At 52.4% G+C, this 23928-nt stretch overlaps 3 protein-coding genes across 3 annotated transcripts; 1 reads left to right on the top strand and 2 right to left on the bottom strand.

Annotated features, from left to right (window-relative positions):
* Window positions 1-79: 79 nt before the first annotated feature.
* On the bottom strand, window positions 80-4882 carry LOC103208625 (surfeit locus protein 1). The gene is made up of 9 exons (XM_007954327.1): window positions 4799-4882; window positions 4591-4642; window positions 2853-2983; window positions 2694-2776; window positions 1842-2033; window positions 885-957; window positions 640-802; window positions 222-303; window positions 80-149 (listed from the first exon to the last, which is right to left on the bottom strand). The coding sequence occupies exons 1-9, from the start codon at window positions 4880-4882 to the stop codon at window positions 80-82; spliced, it is 930 nt and encodes a 309-aa protein (XP_007952518.1).
* Window positions 4883-4980: 98 nt separating this feature from the next.
* Window positions 4981-9368, top strand: SURF2 (surfeit 2). Its single transcript, XM_007954326.1, has 6 exons — window positions 4981-5058; window positions 5158-5312; window positions 6632-6735; window positions 7881-8063; window positions 8228-8397; window positions 9285-9368. The coding sequence occupies exons 1-6, from the start codon at window positions 4981-4983 to the stop codon at window positions 9366-9368; spliced, it is 774 nt and encodes a 257-aa protein (XP_007952517.1).
* A 2265-nt stretch (window positions 9369-11633) lies between these two features.
* SURF4 (surfeit 4) lies at window positions 11634-23643 on the bottom strand. Its single transcript, XM_007954312.2, has 6 exons — window positions 23596-23643; window positions 14957-15143; window positions 14128-14204; window positions 13509-13552; window positions 12737-12923; window positions 11634-11900 (listed from the first exon to the last, which is right to left on the bottom strand). The coding sequence occupies exons 1-6, from the start codon at window positions 23641-23643 to the stop codon at window positions 11634-11636; spliced, it is 810 nt and encodes a 269-aa protein (XP_007952503.1).
* Window positions 23644-23928: the final 285 nt, after the last annotated feature.

The following is a 23928-nucleotide window of genomic DNA, read 5'->3' as shown; positions in this document are numbered from 1 at the left end:
TTCTGCCATGGGATCCAACATGCAAAATCTTGAAAGATGTAATATTCAGTGACTGGTTACTTCAGGGGCAGGATCTCTGCTATCTCAGAGGAGTCTGACGTATGAATTTTTTAAACCATAGGTACGCAGTGGCTGCACAAAGGCCATACCTGGGGTGGAGAGGTTACAAGGGTCACCTTCTGAAGTGGAAGTGGGAGGTGGGTAGCAAGCTAGGGACTTACCAGGTAATAATGTACTGCAGGTGTTCATTTCTCAATGTGACTCTTGTCTGGCCTCCAATGGGCCCTCCAGGGACTGTGCTCTCTGTAAGGACAGAACCATAGTGGCAGCACCATCCCCTAACACACACAAACCAGTTAAAGAGAAACGAAAGGGGAGGGGCTCTGGAAGGAGGAGGGGGGCTTTTACTGGCTTTTGGCTCTGTTGCTTTCCTTATCTGTGATTGTTAAATAAACCCTTCAGTCTTGATACTAAGGTCTTTTATCTTCTCTATTAGTATACTTTATTAAGTGATGCTGTTTCTTTTAGAGGTAAGTAGCCTCTCCCCAAATCCCAAAATAATTAGAAATGGGGAAGCTGTCAGGATTCAGAGAAAACAGATATTTACAAAAGTCGGGGGTAGGGGTGGTAACCACATACTGAAGTCGGCATCAATGAAGATGGGGTCTGAGCCTGTGACCCTAGCCATGGCAGCTAGGTCTCGGTAATGCCAGTAGTTCCTCTCGGGATTGTTCTCAGGGATGAAAGGTTTCCTGGTTTCTGTCAACCTTATCATCCCAACTAGTTCCACTTCCTCATCAATCTGGAAAAGGAGTATAAGTGTTCAGGATGGAGGGGTAGGGAACCCCTGGCTGCTGAATGGCAGGGAAGGGGGTACCCCTTACCTGGCCCTTCTGCCTGGTATCTGGGTTCATCTTCCTCTTGGGGACAAACCCTCGGTTTACCAAGATGGTAATTCTGGAACAATAGCAAAAACATTCACCATGTGGTCTGGGGACAGTAGTTTACCAGGGTTTCTGAATAAAGAAGACTGCACAGAAGTTTGCAAGCAGAACCCAAAAGTCAAGATGGTGTGAGCAGAGGTTCAGGAACAGTCACATCTCTAAGGAATGCTTCAGGACTGAGTGAAGACCCCATAGGAGTGCCAGGAACCTAGGCCTGTTTCTTGGGTTAAAGGTCTCCCCCACCACTACCACCAGCCCCTTGGAGGTCAGCCTATCTACCTCACTTTCCCCTGTGCCCAGTCTGTAACATGCCACCAGTGGTGCAGCCTCTGTTCTGCCACCCGCATCCCTTGAGCTGCTTCATCCACAGCAGCTTGAATCCAGGCTGGCAACCCAGCTTCTCTGGCTTCTCAGCACTAGCACATAGCTTGCTAGAATCTAGGCTTCCCCAGCCCTTTGGAATTAGCCTGTGCTTTCACAGCCACAGGCTCCCAATTCCCAGGATCTTGGGAATGACCTTTGCTGTAATGCTTCCCATCTAAAGCTTGGCCCAGCAATCATCCCCTCAAAGCCGCCTTTGGCTCTTCCCGGCAGATTTGGTGGTTCCTTTCCCTTGAGTTCTTGCTGGACCTCCCAGTACAAAGCCTTGTAACTGTTACTTTACAGGTTGTTAAGTAAAGAATGATTGGTTAAGAATTACAGTTGCTTAACAAATGTCAGAATTAGGGAATTCAAATTGAAGGAAATGAATCTGGGTCTCTTGGGTCCCCCAGGGCCTTACCAAGATAGGGGTTAAGGAAGGAAGACCATTAGTGTTTATTCTACCATCGCTGGAAAGTTAATGTGCCCTGGAAGTGTGCCTGCTGGGCTAGTCAGCTACCTGATGGTTCTACTCACCCCAGGTCAGAGCAGTGGAAGGGGGTGATGACATAAGCACCACTCTCTGCTGAGGAGGAGATTCGGCCAGCCTCCCGGGCCTCCCGGACTGGGTCCACCATGGTCCGGGGCATCATGTACAGCTCCTTGGAGTGGTCAAAGCGCCCCCTGACCTTTACTGGCCTGTATTCCAGACTGTTCAGCTCCATTGGGCTAGGTGGAGAGGGGAAGTGGGGAGCTGAGACCCTGCAAGGCCTGGCAGAAAACCATTAAGGCCAGAGTTGCCAACTCTGCAGCCCACCTGCACGGTACAAAGTTGGTTGAAGGGGGCCAGGGCATACCCTCCAATGGATCTGTGCTGCCAAAGAGTCTACAATGAACTAAAAACATGGAATCCTGTGTAAATATTTTATGCAAAATTAATAAACTATTACATGGGAAAACCCCATCTGAAGCCAAACATGGCCTGCCTGCTCTCCTGAATAGGACACCTCCCTCTAGGGCAGTGCTTGTGAATGAGGTAGGGAGAGCAACAGAATCACTTGGGACACTTTTTCTGAACACCACTCTGGTGCCAGGACCTCTTGTGCCACCACCCTTACCTGCAGCTAGGCATCACTCCTCTAGAGGATCTCAGACACATTGGACCCGAGAAAGGGTAAAAGCCAGGGCTCAAAGGCAAGCTGTTGCTATATCTGCCAGGCAGCCTCCGACAGCTTAGCAGGGCACCTAGCTTCCAATAGGAAACCCAGCAGAAAGTCTGATGATGCTGGGCTCCCATCTGACTGCCAGGAAGTGACTGAGAAGGACCAGGTGAGCAGAAGCCAGGGCTCCACTGCTGAGTTGCCCCGCCCCAAGCAGCCACACACTCACTCTGCTGGCAGAGGAATGGGCTCGGCCATAACTCGAGACTCTAACTCGGCAATCAGCTTTAGTTTCCACTTCCGACGCTGGACCTATGGACGCAGAGCATAAGCAGACACCCAGCAGACCAAGGGCTCAGAAGCAGCTGGGTAAGACACCAGTCTTTACCTGCCATGTCCCCAGGCCAAAGGCAGTCACCGGGATGAGAAGCAAGAGCCACTGGAGAAAGGAGTCATCCTCCACTTTTGTGGCAGGTGCTTCCGTGGAACTGGCACACCTGCTTGGTCTCCAGGCCACTCCTAGAGGCAAAAGAGAGGTGAGCAGTGTGGGCTTTACACCACCACCATGGGTCAGAAGCCCAGAAAAGATAGGACTGGAGCAGCCAGTTCCTCAAGAACTCTCCAACAATAATGCTTAAGAGAACGTGGGACAGGAGCAGACCGGTCCAAACTGCAGTTGGGAGCCAACTAGCAGCACTGGCTCTGTGCCCAGCCCAGCTCCTACCCAATGCCCAGTGTCTGGGGCATGGTAGGTACACACTCAGGAAATGTTTTTGACTGTTAAATGAGACCCAGGGCTTCTCTTGGCTCTGCCACCAATCATGACCCTGAGTAACTCACATAGCCGCCTCATGCTTTTCCACTCAGGAACACGCTAAGGTGTATTCTATTGTACTTAAGAGGCATTGGGTTCATTTCCATAAGAAACACTTAACAAGCAGCTATGTGCCCCACTGGCTATCATGCTATGGAGAAAAAGAAACATGGTACCCACCACAGACAAAAAAATGGAGGGTTACAAGGCTCTCTTTAAATTGTCTCTTTTACTATGGCCCCTAGCTGCCCTTCAGGTCTGGAATTTAACCCACACCTGTGGCTTCCAGCCAAACAAAAGACAGTCATAGGACTTGAACATTTACCTGAGGTAGATACATTCCTTGGAGAGAACAATCATGGGAGAAAGAAGGGCTGTTTAAGCACAGGGAGACAGCTCAGGGGGCAGAAGTGCATGGAGGGATGGACACAGGGAAGAGGTAACTATCTGGAGGAAGTGGGAGGGGAGCTGTTGTGTTACATTGTGGTAAACTAGTCAATGTCACGAGAAAAAGTGTATGTGAACTGCTGTGGAAAGTGAATTTGCTCTGTAAATTTTCACCCAAATCACAATTTTAAAAAAAGTCTCTTTTTCATTGCTCATGAATTTAAAAATGGAGCAGAAGGTTCCATCCAGAAGGTACCATTTACGCTCTCAAAGGATGACCTTTGAGGATGTCAGGGAAGCAGGCCTGGAGAGGCTCTCCTGTACCTTTCATTGTGCACAGCCCTCTACACACAGCAAACGACCCTGCTGGATGGTGAGAGGTGGCATGTAAAAGATGTGTCAGAGTCCCAGGTTTGAACCCTGGGTCTGTCATTCGATAGTTGAGACACTGGGCAAGTTACTTAACCTCTCTGATGCTTATTGTAACAAAACACCTGCTACAGTACTGGCAAGGAGCCATGGTGGCACAATGGTTAAGACACTCGGCTGCTAACCAAGAGATCTGCTGTTTGAACCCACCCAGCTTCTCAGCAGAAAAGACCTGGTGATCTTTGGGGCAGTTCTACTCTGTCATATATATAGGGTAACTCTAAGTTGGAATCTACTCCACGGGGCAGCTCTACTTTGCCACAGGAGGTCACTTGGGTTGGAATCAACTTCAGTGTACCCAACAACAGTTCCAGCACATAATCAAGGTTGGAGAAAAAGATGTATCAGATGTTGTTTTGTGACGAACCTCTTCAGAGTCTCCACTCAGTCCAGTTACTTTATTTTAATCCCCAGGATGCCCCTTCAACATGCAGGACAGTTAGTAGGGTGGCTTCCCCAGATCCCTAAAGCACCCGCTAGACACACCCTTCCTCACCTGGGTGTAAGGAGGCCCCAAGGACGCTCCTCCTCACAACGCTGCCCCGGACCTGCGGAGACAGAGGGTGGGTTGGTGGCGCGCTCCCGGCCCCGCGCCCCCACTTCCCAGGCCCTCTGCGTTCTGTACTCGCCTCCACCTCCGCACCTCCGCGCACCTCTCCCCGACCCTCCGGAGCCCCGCCCTGCGCACCCCTTCCAGGTCCTACGTGCCCCATGTTCACCTGCCCCGCGCCCACCGCGCGCAGCAGCAGCTGCCTCAGTCCCGCAGAGCCCAGGCACCGCGCCGCCATCGCCCCAGAGGCCCGCCAGAGCTTCCGGAGCGCGGGCACATCTGCTTCCGGGGCGCCGAGGTTGTCTAGCCCATGTGTGCGCGACACCGCGGCCGAACATGGGCGAGCCCCTAGCCGAAGTGCGCACCTTCTTGAGCCAGCACCCGAATCTGCGGCTCGAGCCTGGCGACACTAAGGTCCTCGGCGGGACAGGGCCGTGGCGCAGGGACGGAGCGAGCGGGACGGGGATACCGGGAGGGTGCCAGGCCCCTGACCGCGCCCTCCTTCTCCTGCAGGTGACGTGTACTCTGACGGGCCACGAGCTGCCCTGCCGCCTGTCTGAGCTCCAGGTCTACACCCGCGGCAAGAAGTATCAGCGGCTGGTGCGAGCAGTTCCCGCCTTCGACTATGCGGAGTTCGAGCCCCATATCGTTCCCAGCACGAAGAATCCGTACGTGGGCGCCACCTTGAGAGCGAAAGGGCGCGGCCACCACGAGGGTGAGGGGGTGGCCATCGTAGAGGCGAGGGGACCCCCACCTCAAAGCCCCTTGGGAAGGGAACCCTGTTTTCCCCACGTTCCGAGAAGGTACAGTACCCCGCAGTGGCGAGTCTGGCTGCTGGAAGGGGTATCAGAGTCTAGTTCTAAAACCCAGGCCTCCTCATGTCTGGCTCAGTGCTCCTTGCAAGGAAATGGTCTTTCCCTGAGTCAGGAGAACCGGGTTCCAGGTGGGATGTGGTGCTGAGTCACCTGTAATCCCAAGTGAGCCCATCCTCAGGAGTGAGGTTTGTCATCTGTGTTCTGTCTTCTAAGGCTCCAAGGGATGTCAGTTTCACATTCACTTGAAACCCACTGCCATTCTGACTCATAGCGACCCCCCATTGGGTTTCTGAAGCAGTAAATCTTTATGATAAGTAGATTGCCCCGTCTTCCTTTTCAGAGCGCTGATGGGTTTGAGGGAACTCTTATGGTGTAGTGACCAAGGCATTTGACAGCTAACCAGAAGGCTGGTGGTTCAAACCCACCAACCCCTCCTCGGAAGGAGGATTGGGCAGTCTAATTCTGTAGAGAGAACCGGAAAAAACAAAAACAAAAAAACCTCATTCCCATTGAGTCAGATGCGACTCATAGTGACCCCTCTTTGGGTTTCTGAGGTGGTATTACTACAAAAGTAGATTGCCCAACCTTTTTTCTGAGGAGTGGCTGGTGGATTTGAACCCCCAGCCTTCTGGTTAGCAGTCACATGCCTTAGGGACTATGCCACCAGAGCTCTCTTTATACAGGTACCACCTCAGAAGCCCAAGGAGGGGTTGCTATGAGTCAGGATCAACTCGATGGCAATGAGTTGGTTTTGGTTTGGTGGGTTTGAACCACCAGCCTTCTGGTTAGCAGTCAGATGCCTTAGGCACTGTATCACCAGAGCTCCTTTCTACTTAAAAGGGCATGTTGGATATAGCTAAAGTGATGGCTGACAAGGGTTGGGACAAGGAAAGGGTGGTGGTGAGTATCCCATGTTTGAGCCTTCTGCCAGGCTCTATGCTGTGTGTTCCACATATGATCTCATCCTGGAGCCCAGCTGTGGTACCCACCTTCCTGCAGCACAGACTCACTCACTCAGAGCATTGAAAACCCCAGGCTACCCTGCAGACCATTCCTATCAGACATGTGGGACTGGGCCCCTTGATTCCCAGATGCAGCCAGGACAGGAGGCCATCGTCCTGGCTCCTTTCTTGTGAACTATCCCTGAAAACCAAGACTTCCTTGTCCTTCAGGCACCAGTTGTTCTGTAGACTCACCCTGCGGCACATCAACAAGTGTCCAGAGCACGTGCTGAGACACACCCAGGGTCGCCGCTTCCAGAGGGCACTGCACAAGTGTGAGTATTACAGGGCTCCTTCAGAGAAGGCACAGCAAAGTGCATTCTGGCAGTGTGTGGCTTCTGCCACCCTCAGTCATCTGGTTTGTGCATGGCGCATGTGGACGGCAGTCCCGACTGCATGGCTCAGTTTAGCAAGAACCAGACGCAGAGCCAGAGGCCAACTCAGAAGTGACTGCTGGTGTGGTCCACGTGGTACAGGAGTTGGTGCCAAGGGAGTAACTGACTAACTGGAGGCTGGCCCTGGGTAGGAGGGCTGGAAGGCTCCAAGGGTTTCTGTCTAGGTGAAGCTGGAAGGACATGAGAGCTGGGGGCAACAGGGAGAGGAGATAGTCGTGCAAGGTCTGAGACAGGGCTACTGTGCCAACGTGTAAGGGGTATGGGGAGGTAGGGGACAGGCCATGGAGCGCATGGTGGAGTGCACTGCCAGGGCTGGAATAGGCAGGGACACTCCAGTTCCTATCCCAGGGCTGTACTTGCTGAGGAGAGTGGACTGGGGGCAATGGGTAGCAGCCGAGGGACTTTTCTATGCTGGGGACACAAGCCCAGCCCCACGCCCCTCCTGAACCAGAAGATCCCTCCCTATGCCAGTTGTGCAGCTTCTTGGGGTCATCAGCACGTGAGTGGACAGTGATTCCAGTGAGGTCCTTCTGTGGAAGCCCCATCCGAGCTCTGCTCAAAGTCCAGTGTTGGCAAGGGCTGGGCAGTCCATTTCCACCAAGCCACCCATCCAAGGTGGTGTCCTGGGCCACTGCCTGAAAGAGAGCTGTAGCTACTGGGCTGGTGACAGGCTGGTGATATGCTAGCATCCCCTCTAGGCTGAGCTGCATTTGAAAGCTGCATGCTAGTTCTACCTGGGCCCGGCTTGTCCACTCCTGCCTGCTCAGCACATCCCCTGCCATACCTTGTGGCCTAGCTAGAACCAGAGGAAGGGAAGGTGGCAACCAGTAGACCTGCACCATCTTCTTCCCTCTCGGCCACAGCCCATGCCTCCCATCCCTGCTCCATGCCAGATGGGAGCTGGGCTGGTGGCATGTCCTTGCTACTACGGGGTGGGAGTCCAGGGCCCTGACTATGTAGCACTCACGGATCAGCTTGGAGCCCAGAGCGCCGTATGTGCTGACAGGGCCCCTGCTGCCCACCAGATGAGGAGTGTCAGAAGCAAGGGGTGGAGTATGTCCCAGCCTGTCTGCTGCATAGGAGGCAACGTCAGAAAGACCAGACAGATGGTGGCAGGCTGCCTGGCAGAATGGGAGACTTCTGGGAACCTGCATCCAGTGATGAGGGAGGAGCCCAGAGTGACGACAGCATGACAGATCTATACCCACGTAAGCAGGCACACCCTCTTCTGGGCCAGCCCCACACACGTCTATGTCTGTATCCTCATCCTTTCCTGTGCTGTGAGTGCTGGGTTCCATGAACAGCTCTCCATACCCCCACGCCCACTGCAGTTAGCATCTCTGGCTGTCACTCCTTCCTCTGCTCCTTCCAGCCAAGCTATTTACCAGAAAGGACATTGGAGGGACCGAGAACGGGGGCAGGACTGACTACTGTTGGATGGATAATGAGGATGACATGCCACAGCCTAAGAGAGAGAATAATTCTGGAAGCAGAAGAGAGGGGATGGACATTAGTCAGGCAGTGGTCCAGAAGCACAGGAAGGTAAGCCGACCTGCACAACTGCCACGGCTGCTAGCACGGCAGCTTCTGCTAGTGAGGATTTTCAAATTCTTCACAAAAAAGAAAAGAAAAAAAACTTAGAATCTTCCACACATGAAATCACAAGATAACAACATAAATGAAAGTGAGCCAGGCCTTCTCTGACGGAGGATCATTGGACCTTCCCCTTGCTTCCTAGCTGTAGCTGCCTAGGAACCTCTGCACACAACAGGGCTCCACAGCGCAGGGAGAAAACCTGAAACACAGACTAGTGAACTGGGAGTTAAAATTGGTTGGTTGGTCAGTCAGTTGGTCGGACCGTCAGCTGGTCGGTTGGCTGGCCACTGCAGAAAAGTAACCTAGGGGGAGAGACAAACCAATTGCCATGGAATCAATCCCAACGCCCGTGGGTGTCAGAGCAGAACTGTGCTCTTTGGTGTTTTCAGTGGCTGATTTTTTGGAAGATCACCAGGCCTCTCTTCTGAGACACCTCTGGATTTGAACCACCAACCTTTTAGTTATCAGCCAAGTGTGTTAACTATTTGTGTCACCCAGGGCACCCTAAGCAACTTAGAGCAAAGTGTTTAATTACTAGATACCATCCTTTATCTTTGCAGTAGGGTCAGGAATGAAGATTTTGACAGATAACCAGGACTGGGACCAGAGAAGTCCCAGGTCTTTACTACAAAGCTTTGAAATGCTAAGTGTTACCCTTTAGTATGTTCCATGGGGATACTGCCTGTCCCAGCAGTGTGGGTGAGTAGGGCAGCCAATGGTGGGTTCTCAGACCAACACCTCTGGATGTGTGTGGGGTAGGCAACCTGATCCACTGAGCTCCACCCTGGAATCAGAGAGGAGGCCTTTGTAACTGGGATCTGTTTGTGTCACAGAAGCAGCTGGGCTCACTGAAGAAGAAGGTGAAAAGTCACCACTGCAGACCTAAGAGCTTCAATTCTAAGAAACAGTCGGACTAGTACCAAGCACCAGAGAGAATGCACCGCCAGCCTGTTCCTCCTTCAAGCCTACCCAGTGTTGTCCCAACATGCCTTCTCCACCCATCTTGCTGCCCCCAAGGCAGGGCCAAGATGGGGGAGTCCTGCCTCCACCCCCAGGAAGCAGCTGTCTTGAGGAAGGGAACAGCAGTGGAATCGGCTGAGGTCGCGATGGCAGGTACAGGGAGCCAGATGATCAAACTCTATACAACAAATGCCATTATTTATTTTGACGTGTTTCCAAAAATCAAAACGTTTTCAAACACAACTAAGATATAAAATACAGCATAAATGAGATTTATACCTATTTCCCATGTAAAGCGGAAATTGTTTTGCCAAAACCAGTTGGTAGATCATATGGCCCCAGCACTGGCCCATTTAGGGCCAAAGGAGCGGCGGGAACAACTGGCAGTTGAGGCTGCTGGCGCAGACTCACAGTGACAACACTGTGTGGCCACACGGGTCAGCCCTGCTTCCACAAAGCAAATCTTCCAAGCACGGGACAAAGGAGAACCCATCAACTGCCAAGAACAGTGGCCAGATGGCATGACCAAGTGTCATTTGATGGGGTGGTTGTCCTGTGTGGACAGGGGTGTGGCCCAGGAAGTTGAGGTGCTATGGTAGAACCAGCCTTCCTATGATGGCACAGAAAGAGCCCCTCTGTCCTGAGCCATTCGTCTTACAAATGCTGGGAGCATGAGAGGGGGTCCTTGTGGAGAGGCTCAGGAACAACTGGGAACCAGCCTCCCCGGGCTGGGATACACACAGGGGAAGGCTAGAGAGGGCGCCTGTCACCCTGCCTGATGAGGTGGGCCAAGGCCTGTCCCTGCCCTCACCGATTCAGGACAGCCCAGAGCCAGCGCTGGGGACAGGACTGAGTCTCGCACACCTGGCTGAAGACATAGTTCAAGCTCCAACTTAGGGCTACTGGGCCTTCAAGGATCTAACCCCACGGTGGGTGTGAACTGCTACCGTGGTACCACTCCCCATCCCACACCCCACCCTCACCCCCAGTGCTAGGGGCTGAGCCTTGCTCAGCCTCAGCCCGTCTGCTAGCCCCTTCTATAATGATCTGTATCAAGTATACCCCCCAAGAAGAGAAACACAGTTTAAGGCAATGTTAGAAAACTTTAAATCCAGATTAAGATCAAATCGGTAAGGCATCACATCATAGAGAGGAATTTTGGCTACATTCAGCATAGCAAGACAGTCTGAGCAAGCAACAGCCTTGTGAGAATGGTCAGTCAGCACCTCAGCTGGACACCCCTTGGCCAGGAAGCTGTGCAGGCACTACTGCAGGCCAGCCACTTATAGGTTTGAGACCTTGTTCTGTGGAAAGGTCAAGTGTGAGGTAACTAGACCCCATGGGTCCTAGTCTGCTGTCACTGCTACCCCATGACAGCTGTCCCCTCTGCAGGCTGGCCAGACAGGAGGTGGCCAGCTAACCAGAGGGGTGGTGCTGCTGGCAGGGCTGCTTGGTGTAGTGTCCTGGCCAGCCCTCCTGTATGCAGGCTCAATTCGTACGGAGGCATCCGACCCACAGCAGCCCCTCCCCATGGCTACTCCTGATGGGCATCGCCCAGTAGAAGCCCATGCACCAAACCAACCTTCTGACAGGGACTTCTACCATGAGCAGCAGCTCCAGTCGCCCCTTTTAATACTGCATCACTTCTTTAGGTTCTGAGTTTGTCTGATTTTTCACTATTCCCATAAAGTATTACAGTGAGGGGTAGAAACAACCTTGAAGCCACCAGTACGATTTTAAGCTAGGGAGTTTTAACAGCGTGTGTGACATTTGGCCAGGCTACCCCAATTCCCCAAATCATTTAGTAGTTTTAGCTAAGAATGTAAACTTTGAAAATAATAAGAGGGAGACCGTGTTGAATGATACACAAATGTATCTGCTCACAGTACAGCTCAAAGGCCTCCCTACCCACCCCCCAAAAAAAGAGAAACAAACACAAAAATCAGACCAAGGGGCCACAACCAGCCAAGCTGCCCCTCATGCAGCCAGGCTGGGCAGGACGAACCATCCGGCCAGCAGTGAATACTCAGATGCCAAGTTACGGTTCCAAGGCAGGTGTAGCCATCGATTTTCACGTGTCTCTGCAAATAAAGTTCTCAAAACATCTTTGCCTTTACCAAGGGAGGGGAGGAAAGAGGATACATAAATGCTGGCAGTTTTGTTGAATCCATTTTGGATGGTCCTCGGCGGCTGCAGGCCCAAGCCAGGCAGGGAGAGGGCTGTTACCATTCCTTCTTCTTCTCGTCCATGGAGACACCCCCCGGGCCCAGAGCCACCACCAGAAGCAAGCCTCCGATCACCGACATGGTCTGGAAGAAGTCGTACTTGAGGAAGTCGTGCATGGGCTTGTACACGGGAACGGTCCAGAAGGCGTTGAAGTACACGTTGATGGCAAAGAGCCAGATGACAAGAGTCAGAGCCGCCAGCTTGGTTTTAAAGCCAATGGCCACCAAGACCATCAGAGCTGTGCCCACAATGTTCTGGAGAACCTGCACCAGACACAAAGGGAGAGACTGAAAAGGAAGGGAGGGAGAAAGGCGGGTCGCAGTTTCTAAGCTGGCAGGCTCTGAGCATTCCGTACCACTGCAGTGCTATGCTGGCTTCACACGACTCAGGGTACTGCAGGGAGATGGCCACTTAAGAGACAAGACACAAAATTAAGAGTTGGAAGTGGTAGGGGTGGCAGGTAGTAAGTATCGCAACACCACCAGCTCTGAAGCAAGAAGGACTAGGGAGAGACTAAAGAAGTCCCCAATGAACAGCTGCAACCTACCAAGCGACACACAAGTTTGTACACGGACCGCTAACTTCAAGTCCATGCCCACCCAGTCATCCCAGCTTGGAACTGCCTCCCCTCTGCCCTAGGCGCTGGGGGTCCCTTCTGGGAGCTGTCCCACAGGGGCTCACCAGCCTCTCAGGGCTTGTCCCAGGTTCTGAAAGCTTCCAAGGCAAGGACAGAGCCTTCCGTCTCTGTGACCTCAATGCTTGGCAGGCAAAGGGGACTCAAACTCAGCTAAAGTCTGCTGAGTGAACACAAGCAGACAATAGGGTATCAGCCTCGAGGATCCTGGGCAGCAGCCCTAGGACAAGGTAGAAAGAAAGCTTCTCTGGTCCACTAGCAAGGCAGGTTTTTGCTTTAACAGGATCAATAGATCACTTCCTCTGAACTATCTGGTCCCAAGTGTGCTGCAGGCTAATACTGCAGCCTTCGCTCAGCTTCACGAAAAACCAGGGAAGGTGAGGGAGGTGCCTAGAGGGTGGGGAGAAGAACAGCACTCTTCCAAAAAGGACATGAGCCAGGTAGTCTGAGCAGCAGGATACTCACGGAGAAGAAGCTGGCATCAAAGTGAAGGAGGGTCATGAACATTAAGACCAGCAGGACCCTGCCTCCGAGCTGCATGTACTGTTTGGGAGAGCTCTCCCGCATGGTGGGGACGCCTGCAAACATGCTTTTCCCTTCCGACCGTGACTCCGCCAAGAGCAGCAGCAAGCCCCCTCCCAGGGCCAGGTTCCTGGGAACAAAAACACCAGACGGACTATGAGTGAGTGCTAATCAGACATGAAGTGTGTGCCCCTTCTCCAAACCAAACCACCTGCTGAGCAGGACAGGGCAGCACATGGACAACTGACAACAGTGCCAGGGAACCTAGACACTCAGAACCAGATTCTACCCTCACTGGCACTGCTGATAGCTGGGTGATAGCAAGTGATTTCAGTCTCACTGTTAACTCGGGACCTCTGGTGGCACAGTGGGTAAGTGCTCAGTTGCTGCGCAAAAGACCAGTGGTTCAAACACACCAGCTGCTCTGCAGGAAAAAGATGAGGCAGTCTGCTTCCGTAAAGATTCAAAGCCCTGGAAACCCTAAGGAGCAGTGCCACTCTGTCCTAGAGGGTCACTATGAGTCAGAATCGACTCAATGGCAGTGGGTGGGGTAATGCTGGGGCATGGATGGGGAGAAAAGGACTTTGCCAGTGTCCACAAGAGATGCTGCTCCTAAGTGGCTCAGTCTGGACCCAAAGCAGCTCTCCTCCATGCAATGGCACTGAGATTAGAGCATGAGAAAAGCACAGGCACTCACCTCCCAGAGGGCACCTACCTCATCAAGAACTTCAAGTCCCATAAGATGCTGTAGGCGATTGTCTGTAGGGAAGGGAGAAGAGAGGCTAAAGTCACAGCCTCTGCAAATAACTGTCTCCACACAGCTAACAGTGCGGGACAGTTTTCCTCACATGAGTGAGAAGGTTTATAAAGCACACAGCCAGCTCTAGGACACAGAAGACAACGTCCAGTGCAAACCTGGGTTGCGTGTTTCTTAGCAAGTGTGCTGTGTGGGCTGGGGGCCAGTCTCACAAGCCTGCTTCACCATCAGACCTGTACCCACAGCATTCTGAGAACAGGCCGATTCTGGAACCATGGATCTGGGTTAAAATTCTACATTTTCAACATTTCACCCTGAGCACTGAGTACTCCTCTCTTTGAAGTGGTGTGATAACAAAATAGGACCTCATGTCTTCTCCTCTGTCGGTGGTAACTCAGGGAAGTGGCAGAAGATGGGCATGCAGCCAGTGCCCCCATGCCTATCAGGAGCCATGAGGCTCTCCTGAGCCACCCTTGACAGAAAAGGGCTTCAGGCAATCAGGTCGGCCAAGGGTTGGAGGGAGGAGGCCCCTTTCCATGCCTTTCAGAGAAGAAAACCGAGATGACAAGCCGCTTACCTGCAAGGCTATGATTCCAAAGAGTCCGAAGCACGCATACTGCACAAAGTTCCTGCTCAGTACCAAGACACAGCCAGCTGGGAAGAAGAGGGTAAGGTCAGGGCACTGGGCAAGTCCTGCTTGGCAGAAACACTGCCCAACGCATAGCCACCTCTCCCGGCCCAGTGCAGCTGGAGCCCAGCCAGCACCCTAGCAGGCAGCAGTGTCAGGACAGTGAGGGCAGAACTGGGCCATGCGTGCACACAGACTGGATAGGTTAGAACATGAGGCTTGAGGGTGGCTGTGATAGGAAGAAAGGGCCATCTTCCAGAGTCAGCCATTCACTAGAAGTGGTAATGAACTGCTCTGCTGTGAAGGGCTTGGAGAAAAGTCCCTTTCTTGTCCCGTAATTTAAAGGGCGGGGGGAGGGTGACGGATGGACAAGATGGTCTGTCAGGGGCAGAGGGAAGCTCTGAAGCTGGCATGCACCTCTCTCAGCCTGACCCATTCCCGCTCTGTGACTGAAGTCCTATCCATCCTTTCTAGACATGTTTGCCTGAGCTCCTGCACTAGCCTCTGAGACCCTCCAGTATCCTTACACCTGCTTTGGGTCCTTAAGGACAGGGACTATGTCCTGTTCCCTTGGCCAGCCCCAAAATCGCTAGCCATGCTTGTAGAGCAAACACCCAAAGCAAGTCCAGCAGGAAGCGGAAAGCACCTCTGCTTAAGAAAGCCTCGAATTCCAACATGGCCTCCTTCTCTCTGCAGACCAACTGTGGGTATGCCATCCATGCAGGAATAGGCCACCCCAAGGAAACTGCACCCCTTCCAGGAAGCGTGAGCCACTTACTCAGCTGCCCAAGCAGGTTGAGGAAGACGAAGCAGGAGGCCAGCAGGTAGCCACAGTTCCAGGTAGTGTTGATGTAGTCACGCTGCTCGCCCCACTGGAACCACATGCGGACGCCATCCTCCAGGAAGGTGCTGATCAGGCAGAGGCGTGCCACATGTGGCAGGTACTGCTTCGTGACGCGGAGGAACTGCAGGCCAGACACAGGTGAGGGGCTGCGTGGCAGCGAGAGCATGGGTGGGGTGGGCAGAAGGACCCAGGATGGTAGAGGCAGGAAGCATGGAGGACAGATGTTCTCAAGTCCCAGCCCCCACCTGCAGCCTCAGGGGTCATAACACCTGCCTCCACAAACACTATACTCAGGACACTGGGCCATCGCAGGCACCAGCCTGGGGATATGTGACTCACCAGGCCCATCTGCTCAGACACGGTAGGCACCAGCTTGCACCCTCCTCTATGACCCCTCCCCTCAGCTGGCACTTTACTAGCCACCGGGCTTTTAAGCATGGAATTACTGTAAGCCACCCAGCTGCCGTCAGGACACATTGAAAGGACCACAGGGATAGCCTTATCCAGGCTCCTTGGTTTTGACGCTGGCAGCATCTGGGCTGGAAAACCCCACCAGATTAGCAGTGTCCCTGGCTTCTACCCACCCGATGCCAGCAGCACCCGTTATGAAATTGCCCCACAGTATTAAAAATGTCTCCTGGGGCCAAACAGCCCCTGGCTGAGAACTACTGAGTTAGCCCAGCCCCATTTCACAAGTAGGCAGACTGAGGAGCAGCAGGAGAAACAGTTCCCCAAGGCTGCCCTGAGCAGACAGGGTGACAGGAAATGGTCCCAGCCCTAGCACCCAGTTGATGCTTAGCACCCCACACACAGAAGAAAGCAGAGGACACACCTGTAAGCCAAAAGCCCACCTAGGGGACATGCGGTCCCAGGCCAAGAGGGCTAGATGGCCGGCCAAGTAAGACATGTATATATTCACAGCCCCCAGATTCTCCAGCAAGGTGAGGCCACCAGGCTCAGAAGGGCATTCAGGCAGGGACTAGAGCTAGTGTCTCCTGCCCCAGCCAAGCTCCCCACTGGCAGCTTCAAACCTGGCTGGGTAACCAAGTGATGTGCTGTAGTTACAGGCAAGACTCTGAAATGCTAGGCATGTCATGTCACACAGCTGGGAAATGCTGGGGTTTTTGTAAAGCCAGTGGGGCCCTAACCAAATTAAGAACACAAATAGGATGGCTTCAACAACAGTGAGACATGAGTGTGTGCCACTGTCACCGGAGATGTCAGAGGAAAACACATCCACAGCTTCTAGTTCTGAGCAGGTGATGCCAGTCATAATATCAACTAGGAAACAAAGGGGCCAGGTGCAAACACCACCCAAGTGCACCACAAGTACTCTCCCAGCTGCCTAAGGCTATGACCCAAAGGGAAAGAAGTCCTGTGTGATAACCCTATAGCTGGCAGGTGCTTGGGAGAAAGATTGGGGACCTGCCCAAGTAACATGCCAGGAGGCCAGAGTCTGAAGGGCAGACTCAAGTCTGACCCCTCATGGGCAGTCAAATTAATGTCCCTTCTGGAAGTGGTCCAATCTCCTGCTGGAGTAAATGGAGACATACAGATGCACATTTCTTCAACTATGACATTCTGAAAAGTTGCTTCAAAGTCTTAGGAGCTGCTGATGTGGTTGACTCAGTTACAGGTTGTAAGACCCATGTCCATCCAGTTCATCAATGGAGATGGCACTTGGTCTGCACAGAAAAGCCCCCTGGTCAGGGCCACAGTGGGGCAGCTCCCCATCGTAGCAGGGGAGCTAATGGAGCCAGCTGTCCATTTTCCACAAATACACTGAGCTTGACCCCCAGGTGTTGATTCTGTACACATCTGCTCAGCCTTTCCTCCTCCACTTACAATGGCAGCACTCAGTGATGTGCACAGACAAGTAGACAATCAATGAAATCTGTGCCTGCACCCTGACATGACACCGACCAGCCGCGTGCTTTGTGTCCAGGGACAAGCTGAATTACTTTGGGGGAGAGGCGGGGGTGGTGTCTGTTACTCTTGGACAAAGTGAGGATCTGGGTTAATGGCTGCTAAGATTCTCTCCAACTTCAAAATCAAAAACCAAACCAAACCCAGTGTTGTGAAGTCGATTCCAACTCATCGTGACCCTCTAGAACAGAGCAGAGTTGCTCCATAAGGTTTCCAAGGATGTCAAGCTTTACAGAAGCAGACTGCCACATCTTTTTCCCATGGAGGAGCTGGTGGGTTCAAACTGCCACCTTTTGGTTAATAGCCAAACGTTTAATCAGTATGCCACCAGGACTCCTCTTTCCAATTCTATTAATCTACAAATCTATATGCAGGGATGGAGAAAAACCTTGTTTTTAAAAATAAATCAATAAAAGACATCCCAAACGCTCCCATGAGAGTTCTGTTGTCCATGTAGAAACAAGGGTCAGCATGGATGCTATAGCATCACCACTTGCTCCAGATAAGGAGGTGCTGGGACAGCAGTACCATGCTTCCTCTCGCCCCTGCCTTGTGGCCCTGTGCAGTGGAAGAGAGCTAGTCCAGCTCCAACATCACCACCTTCAAAGAAGGCCCAGCGCAAGAAGCCTTGGCAGTGACACAGGCCTTCCTTCCACTCGACATCAACACTGGGGCTGGGTAGCCCTCTCAGTGAGGCTGAAGAAGGAGCACCAAGAATAGATGTGAAGAGGTAGTCTGTCACTCATGGTCTCTGAAGACAGAGACCCCATGGAGTGTCTGACTCCTCAAACAAGAGTCGAGATGCCACTGACCCATCCATGTGGAAGCCTGACGGGATGTGCAGACGTGCCTGCCTGGGCTCAGAGGAACTGCGGACACTCTAATCTGCAGCCCAGCCTGAGACAGGCGGCTGTATTTCAAGCCCCCTGATGACTTTGCTACTCTTAATTGGAGTGTCTGGGTCAAGAGGATTAGGGGCCCAAGAACAGCGGAAGGAGACAGCCCTGCGGGAGACAGACCAGCCCTCTGCTTTGAGAAAAGTGTTCACTATAGGTAGCTGGGCTCAAATGGTGGTCCCGGTGGCTCCAGCATGCAAAGATGGTATAAGGTGGCCATTTTTTTTCCCCACAATACAGTACTGTACATGAAAAAGGTTTCATCTTTGTTGTCTGTACCACCCATGTACCTCTCTATGGTTTCCTCTTCCTCAATGCCACTGTGTTGATCACTCACTCTGATACACTGCCCTTCCCTTCACTCAAATCAGTACTTGTCTCTACCTATCTAGCAGTGCTCCCTCCCCTCCTATGCCATCCATGGTAAACAACAAAGGAAGTTTCCTTCCATATATAAAGCTTTTCTTGACTTTGTACAATAGTGAACTAATACAATATTTGTATTGTTCTGTGATTGACTTAATTTCACTCAGCATAATGTCTTCCAAGTTCATCCATGTCATGCAGTGTTTTGCAGATTCTACATTATTCTTTACTGTTGCATAGTATTCCATTGTGTGTACCATAGTTTGGTTATCCATTCTTCTGTTGATGGGCACTTAGGTTGTTTCCATCTCTTTGCTATTGTAAACAGTGCTGCAATGAACATGGATATGTATGTATCTGTTCGTGTCCTACCTCTCACTTCTTTAGGATATATACCTAGTAATAGGATTGCTGGATCAAATGATATTTCTAATTCTGACCTTTTAAGGAATCACCATACTGATTTCTACAGTGGTTGTATCATTTTACATTCCCACCAGCAGTATATGAACGTCCCAATCTCTCCACATCTTCACCAGCATTTGCTATTTTCTGACTTGTTGAACTTTGCTATTAATGCTGTGGGGAGATGGTACCTCACTGTTGTTTTGATTTTCATTTCTCTAATGGCTAATGTAGCGTAGTGCCTGAGGCACCTGACTGCTAACCAGAAGGCTGGCGGTTCAAACCCACCAGTCACTCTTCGGAAGGAAGATGGGGCAATCTACTTCCATAGTGATACTGCCTCAGAAACCCAAGGAGGGGTCACTATGAGTAGGGTCCAACTCAACAGCACATAACAACACAACAACAGCTCAACTAATGATCATGAGCATTTCTTCATGTGTTTGTTGGGGAAGGTGGCCATTTTTTAAAGCAGGCCCACCCAGAGGCTCTCCAACAAGCTGCCCTCTGATGAACGTCTGTTTGGATGGAAGACAAAAAAAAAATTCATAGTAACATCAGGCCAGACCCAATTTTAATCTTATTCCCTGGATGCCTCTGGGTCATAACTTTTCACACTTATTTACTTAACCACTATCATGCCGCTTTAACAAAAGGCCGAGAGCATGCTGCCCTCAGCACAACCAAGAGCCCAGACTTACCACCAAACCAGACACATCCCAGACACAAAGACAGTACAGGCTATCACGTCACTGCCAGTGGCCATCACACAGGCAAGGAGGCCTTGCGAACCAGATGCAAACCCAGTGTGCTACCCACTGAAAGCCCTGTTGGGAAAGCAAGGCAGATGCTGACCAGGGGGAGCTTGGCAATCAAGGAGGCCCACCATTCATTAGCCTCTGCAGCAGGCTTTTCCTTCAGATCCCAGAGAGCCCCTCAGCCTAGTGTGACAGGATCCCCAAGTGTGATGGCACCCCAGGGAAACATGGAAAACTGGGATTATTTAAAGGGGACTGTGATGTTAAGGGGCCACAGGGCACTTAGAGACATAAATAATCTCAACCAGAGACAGAGCTATGGAAGGACACAGTCATCACTGTCACACTGCCATCTTCAGCTCCCAAACACCACATAAAACCTGTTTCTTCTCGGTATTTAGAAAAAGAAACGGAGGAAGGCAACCGTCTGCAATTCCCAGTTAAATGAGAATGATGAGGAAGAGAAAGTCAGCCTTCCTTGACCTCTGTGACCAGGGCTGCCCTTCTCCAGGGCCACCTGAGGCCAACAGACACATCCTATGGCTGTTATTGACCTCACAGCTGAGTCAGGCCTGGCACACCTGCCAGTGACTCACATGCTTGCTTCCACCCCACCTCTGAACAGCCCACCCCACAAAGGGCTGCTTAGGGGTTCAGGCCATCCCACAAGACACAGGAAAGGGGTCATTGGACCAGAAGCCAGAGTGACGACCTGGCTCTCTTTCCAAAAGATCAATGCCATGACAAAATGCCCAGCCGTAGGGAGCAGCTACTGCAGCCGCAAAGGCAAGCACACTGCTGTAGCTCATCTTGTGAGAGAAGCCACGCTCACCACAGCCCCCTCACAAGAGCTGGGGTTTCTTTCCTTTACCCTCTTGTTGCCAAATCAGCAAGTGAAGAGGTGAGTCACCTACTCTTTGCCCTCTCTCTCTCTATGCCTTTGCATGCAGGGCAGGAGGCCCTTGGGAGGGGGACCAGGAGCTCAAAACAAGAGAATACTACTCAGGAAGCATGCCATTGTCACAACTCCCACCCACCCTCAACTGCCATCCAGGCAGTGAGGACCAAGAGCTTCAGGGCCACAGACCACAAGTACACCAGGCAGGTTATCTCTATCAGGCTGTCCTAGCTATGCTGGACAAAGGCCAAGATGGGGTTCTTGCCATGCTGATGGATAGGTAGAAATACCAAAGGCCACGTTGGCAAGGAAGACAGGTGTCCTTCTGTTACCCTGGCAATGAGCCACCAGGCAGAACCCATGAAGTGCTGATCCTCCTGTGTAATGGTGTGAATGTACTCAGTAGCTACACTTTGCAGACTGTCTACTGGGCAATGAGTGGCAGTTGCAAACCACAGATGTCCCCTTGGATGGCTGAGTTCACTGAGGCCCCAGCCCCTCGCAACCAGGCCTCATTGACTCCCCAACACCTTTGCTCACAGAGCACAACTCAGCAGTTTCTCCAGAGCCTGGCTTCCTGGGAGCAAAGGGACACTGCCCTGATAGCCAAAGGCAAGGAGCTCAATGCCAGGGGTAGAGACAAGCGATGCACAGCTGGGAAAAGTCAAATAGCTGGAACTGGCCAACCTTCTGGCTTCACTGGACTAACCCCTGGAGACCTAAGGAGGACACTAAAGGACCAGGTCAGGAGAAGGCCTGGTTCTGGGAACTGCCCCACCATGCAAGCACAAGACCCCGGCAGACCCCACTCTCTTCATCTGAAAACAGAGACCCTGTGGCCAACCTCATATGGCCAAGAGGGTTACGCAAGGTAATGTGTATGAGGACCTGGACCAGTGCCTGGCACGTAGGGAGTGGTTCCACGTCACCATCATAGTTAGCGGAGACAGGCACTTGGGCTTGGGAGACAACGCTTCCATAGGTGTCCTCTCAGCAGCCAAGACTTAGGGTCAAATCTCATCCCAGTGTCTTTGCTTTTGTTTTCTGAAGGCAAGGCTGTAGAGATAAACTCCTCACGTGATTTGACAGGTGACTTGGATGGATTTCCCATCCTCCTGGGACTTGACCATTTTCAGTTGACAAGTCTGGTCTCTTTGCATTCTTTATCACTTGCAGCTGCTAAGAATCACTTCTTCCTGCACCCACCCTGCCTCTGATGGGAGAAGCTCAGACCGATGGGGCATAAGTGCTCACCTGAAACCCAGCGCCACGACCAAGGTCCAACAGCAGGTAGTGCACCCACCCACCCAGCCTCTGTCTCCTTGTTCCCTTTACAATGGCAGTGCTCTGTCCAGATCTGTATCAGAAAGAGGCACCACCAGACCTGAAGAGCATATCAGAGATGCCACTAGCCTAGAAGTAGAGGACCAGGACCATCTTCCCGAGCTGAGGCCAAGACAAGCCCAGAACTTCTGTGGGCCTCACCTTCCCCTCCAAAATCTGGTGGGGAGCACCATGTGCCCCTCTCATGGGCCTTGCTGGCTCACTAGTCTTCTTTGATTTGAAACAAAACACAATGAAAAACAAAAAAGGATGACATAAAGAGATTCTGAACTCTCTCAGTAGGAAAGTCTACCATTCAGTGGTTGGCAGCCACTTGACAAGAGATGTTTTATCTAGATTGGATCATGAAATTCACTTGCAAAACCAGGGTTTTCCGGCTGAAGAGCAAGTGCACGCTAGCAGAAGTCATCTGCTTAGAGAGTTGCTCCTTGAGGAAATAAAATTGGGTCACAAAAGATCATGTCAACGAAAAGTGGCAAAAAAAAAAAGCCTACTTGGTGGAGACAGTACAATACAAATTGTTGCAAGGAACATAGTTTTATAATCTTCTTTATCACAAAATCATGACCTTTGGAAACACTACTTCTTCAAGTTGGTAGACCTTTCTTTCCTACACAGGAAAATGGTGGACAAGAACCCAAAGCACAATCACCAATCACCATCAGAAAAAATGCTCATTTTCATTTTTTAAAAATCACAGAAACACACACCAGCCTTCCTCTGAGTCTAGACCTGAGTGTAATGACCCAACATCACCCCTCAAAAATTAAAACTCTGTAACTATCACTGCTCTTGATTCTGGCAAAGCAACAAAGCCATCGAGTGAACAGAGGCAAGAATGGCAACTGGCTAGACAAGGACCTACCTGCAAAGATGACACAGTACACACTCAGGACCCTTTCAGAAATAAGACACACACAACTAAAAACAAAATTGCCACAAAAAGGGAGTGGATTCTCTGCCCTGCACCTTCCTGGGGTCTGATCCTGTCCACCTGGTTCCTGACAGCATTTAACTATTAGTCACCCGTTCAAGGGTTTCCCTGTTGCTCAGAATGCCACCTGTACACTCTGGAAAGAAAAAAACACATCAGGAAGACAGGCCTCCCCTCCTCCCAGGTTTGTATGCCACATCCATTCGATGTGGCTCCAGGGCAGAGTCCAAACCAGCAGGGAAGATGCAGGGAGGGCCAAAGGGACCCCAGAAGCCAGATACATATGAGAAAGAGAAAAGGAGAGAAGCAAAGCTGCTCTCCAAACCTGGGGTCCACACCAGAGCACCCCAGCTCCAATGTGACCAACCACATTCAGAATGGGAGCTCCCTGCCCGCCTCCTAAGAGTACCCTGTAAAGAGAAACCATGCAGAGTCCACCCAACTGTTCACGTAAAGGATACTTCTCAAGACCCAAGGACTTGCCCTTACACCCATGCCCACCACAGCATGACCCCAAACTTCTGCACTCCTGCGCCTTGTTAGAGACCAAGTAAGAAACCACTCCCCCAACTCCGGTCTTCTAAGGATATTCCAGCCCGGGCTGAAAGGGTGGGGAGCGGGGAATCATGAAATCTGGGTGCCTAAGCCGGGGGTCCGGGGACACACCCTGACCCTAGTCCTCTGAGGAGGCAAAGAGGAGCGAAAGCTAGAACACAGGAGAGCTTGGACCAAGGGCCGGATTGGGGCGTCCAAGGCCCGGATGAGAGCTGCTAAGCCCTCCCTGGGGGAGGGGAGGCCACGATCGCCCCAGTGGGATCGGGATGGGGTGAAGGGGCAGCCCCAGCCTGGGGTGAGGAGCGCTTGTGGGGGGCGGAAAAGGGATACAGGCGGGATCCCCGGGCCTAGCTGGCCTAGGCAGGGGGCCTGGAGCAGCCTCAGGTAGGAGAGAGGCGGGGGGCGGGGAGCCGAGGGCTGGCCGTACTGGGGCGGGGGCCCGGGAAGGGGCGGCGGGCAGTTGAGCCGGGCCGGGCCGGCGTAGGCCGCACCTGGTCGGCGAAGTCCTCGGCCGTGCCCATCAGGTCGTTCTGGCCCATAGCGGCGGCGGGGGCTCAGAAGCTGGCTCGCTCGCTCGCTCGGCGCTCGGCCTGCTCGGCACCCGCGCCCGTGCGGCCTCCACAGGAAGTGCCCAGCCGGCCTCGCTGCTCGTCCTCGGCGGCGGCTCCAGCAGTTGCCACGTAGGCCAAGCCTTAAAGGGGCCGCGCGCCGCCGCCGGCCCGCCCCGCCTCCCCGCCCTTAAAGGGGCAGCGCGCCGCCGCCAGCCCGCCCAGCCTGCCCGCCCTTAAAAGGGCCGTGCGCCGCCTGTAGCACTCCCACCTCAC

The sequence above is a fragment of the Orycteropus afer genome, unplaced genomic scaffold, assembly GCF_000298275.1.
Source record: "Orycteropus afer afer isolate SDZICR_OR568_19922 unplaced genomic scaffold, OryAfe1.0 scaffold00456, whole genome shotgun sequence".
Taxonomy (NCBI): domain Eukaryota; kingdom Metazoa; phylum Chordata; class Mammalia; order Tubulidentata; family Orycteropodidae; genus Orycteropus; species Orycteropus afer.
Note: the sequence above shows the minus strand (reverse complement) of the source record. Positions and strands in the feature narration are given on the sequence as shown.